Raw genomic sequence first — 1,901 nt, 5'->3', positions numbered from 1 at the left:
GGGGGGGGGGAGAACTAATAAACTACAACTTCTTCTTCTTCTTCTTCTTCTTCTTCTTCTTCTTCTTCTTCTTCTTCTTCTTCTTCTTCTTCTTCTTCTTCTTCTTCTTCTTCTTCTTCTTCTTCTTCTTCTTCTTCTTCTTCTTCTTCTTCTTCTTTTTCTTCTTCTTCTTCTTCTTCTTCCTCTTCTTCTTCTTCTTCTTCTTCTTCTTCTTCTTCTTCTTCTTCTTCTTCTTCTTCTTCTTCTTCTTCTTCTTCTTCTTCTTCTTCTCATGGTTCGTCTTCTTCTCGTTCACCTCCTCCTCCTCCTCCTCCTCCTCCTCCTCCTCCTCCTCCTCATAACAATTGTTTTAATTCTCCTTCTTCCCTCTTCGTATTTCTTCTTCTTCCCTGTTCCTATTTTTTTTTCTCTTCGCTTTTGATTTCCATGTAACTTTTGGACTCCTCTACGGCTCGGCGATATCAACTATAACTACAACATTATTTTAAAAAAACAATAAAAACAAACAAACAAACAATCAACTAAAAACTAGAACAGACAAACGAAGAACAGGCTCATGGCAAACTAACTATTCCACACACGGGCGAATGCTGACTTGTTTGACAGGGTAATCAAAGTGAAATGTGACCAGATAGGGCCTGGAGATATCACACTCACACAAGTCACAAGAATCTTACTGGCACTGGAGGCGGCAACTCTGAGTTGTGAATGAAAACAAATCCTGAATTCATGTTGTATGCTTGTTCAACTGCTAAAATAATCGGGAAAGTATTTCATTTAATATTTATTCTAACTAACCTTAAATTTAACTTTAGATTTGAACACACGAACACCAAGGAAAGAAGCACAGATGTCAGCACTACAATGGCATGTTATACCAGACAGCCGAAACACTTTGGTAGAGAATGCCAATTATTAATTTTTTATTTCACATTTGGCTGTTTTTTGTCTAGCTTTTCGCGGCCAGGAGCCGCTGTCATAATCGAGGTCACGATCTGATTATAGGACGTTAAAAAGTCGAGGAAAAAAACAAGCACTAGCAGTGTAGTAGCAGGAGTCAAAGGATTATTAGGAGTTAGTTCCCCTCACATCTGTGAGGTAGACTCGACCAGTGTAATAGTTCGCTTAGATAATCAGCGCGTCTGGGTGCTTATAACTGTGGCCCGAAAGGGGTGAACAGGGTATATGCGACAATGAAACAGCTCTGACTGCTATGCACATGTTCCCTTCAAATCTATTGGTTGACTCTCCCAGCCTCACTTTAAGCTTACTTAATCAAAGCTGGTGCCTGCTTATGGAGTGGCCCGATAGGGGCGAACAGGCTATTTCTGTGGCAATGAAACGGTTTTGAAGGTTAGGCATAGTCTATTGTTCATTGGTGATTATAAACGTCTTTTTACATTTAATTTATGAGGATTACGTCTATGGGTGAATTTGACTGCGACAATGTTTCAAAATTAGGGAGGGAAGCAGTGATTATTTGATTATATAGACGCTTCGCCTCTGATTCCACAGAAGAAACAAAATCCAAAATGGCGCAGGCTGCTGAACCTGTGACATCCGGGAACTCCACAGAAGTGGAAGGCAGAGAGTTGGTTCTGTTCTTGCTCGGGAAAACTGGTCACGGCAAAAGTTCTACTGGCAACACCATCTTGGCGCGGCCGGCTTTCGAAGTGAGTGTGGGTTGTTTAGTTGTGGGTTGTTTTTTTTTGGAGGGTGGGGGGTGGGCGGGTCTCTCTCTCTCTCTGTCTGTCTGTCTGTCTGTCTGTCTGTCTGTCTGTCTGTCTGTCTGTCTGTCTGTCTGTCTGTCTCTCTTTCTCTCTCTGTATGTCTGTCTGTCTGTCTGTCTGTCTCTCTCTCTCTCTCTCTCTCTCTCTCTCTCTCTCTCTCTCTCTCTCTCT

The 1,901-nt window shown here is 41.9% G+C and overlaps 2 protein-coding genes across 2 annotated transcripts in view; one reads left to right on the top strand and one right to left on the bottom strand.

Moving 5' to 3' along the window:
• The window catches only part of LOC101855922 (solute carrier family 22 member 16), a gene marked incomplete at its 3' end in the record, with an annotated part of 25,200 nt that overhangs the window by 6,853 nt on the left and 16,446 nt on the right, over window positions 1-1,901 (bottom strand).
• The window catches only part of LOC101855696 (GTPase IMAP family member 7), an 8,009-nt gene that overhangs the window by 1,387 nt on the left and 4,721 nt on the right, over window positions 1-1,901 (top strand). The window contains exon 2 of the mRNA XM_005112676.3: window positions 1,516-1,673. Coding sequence (XP_005112733.1) covers window positions 1,533-1,673 — 141 coding nt within the window. The 5' untranslated portion in view covers window positions 1,516-1,532. The remainder of the gene's footprint in view (window positions 1-1,515; window positions 1,674-1,901) is intronic.

The sequence above is a fragment of the Aplysia californica genome, unplaced genomic scaffold (assembly GCF_000002075.1).
Source record: "Aplysia californica isolate F4 #8 unplaced genomic scaffold, AplCal3.0 scaffold01360, whole genome shotgun sequence".
Taxonomy (NCBI): Eukaryota; Metazoa; Mollusca; class Gastropoda; order Aplysiida; family Aplysiidae; genus Aplysia; species Aplysia californica.
The sequence above is the reverse complement of the archived record's forward strand: the minus strand, read 5'-3'. Positions and strand labels throughout refer to the sequence as shown.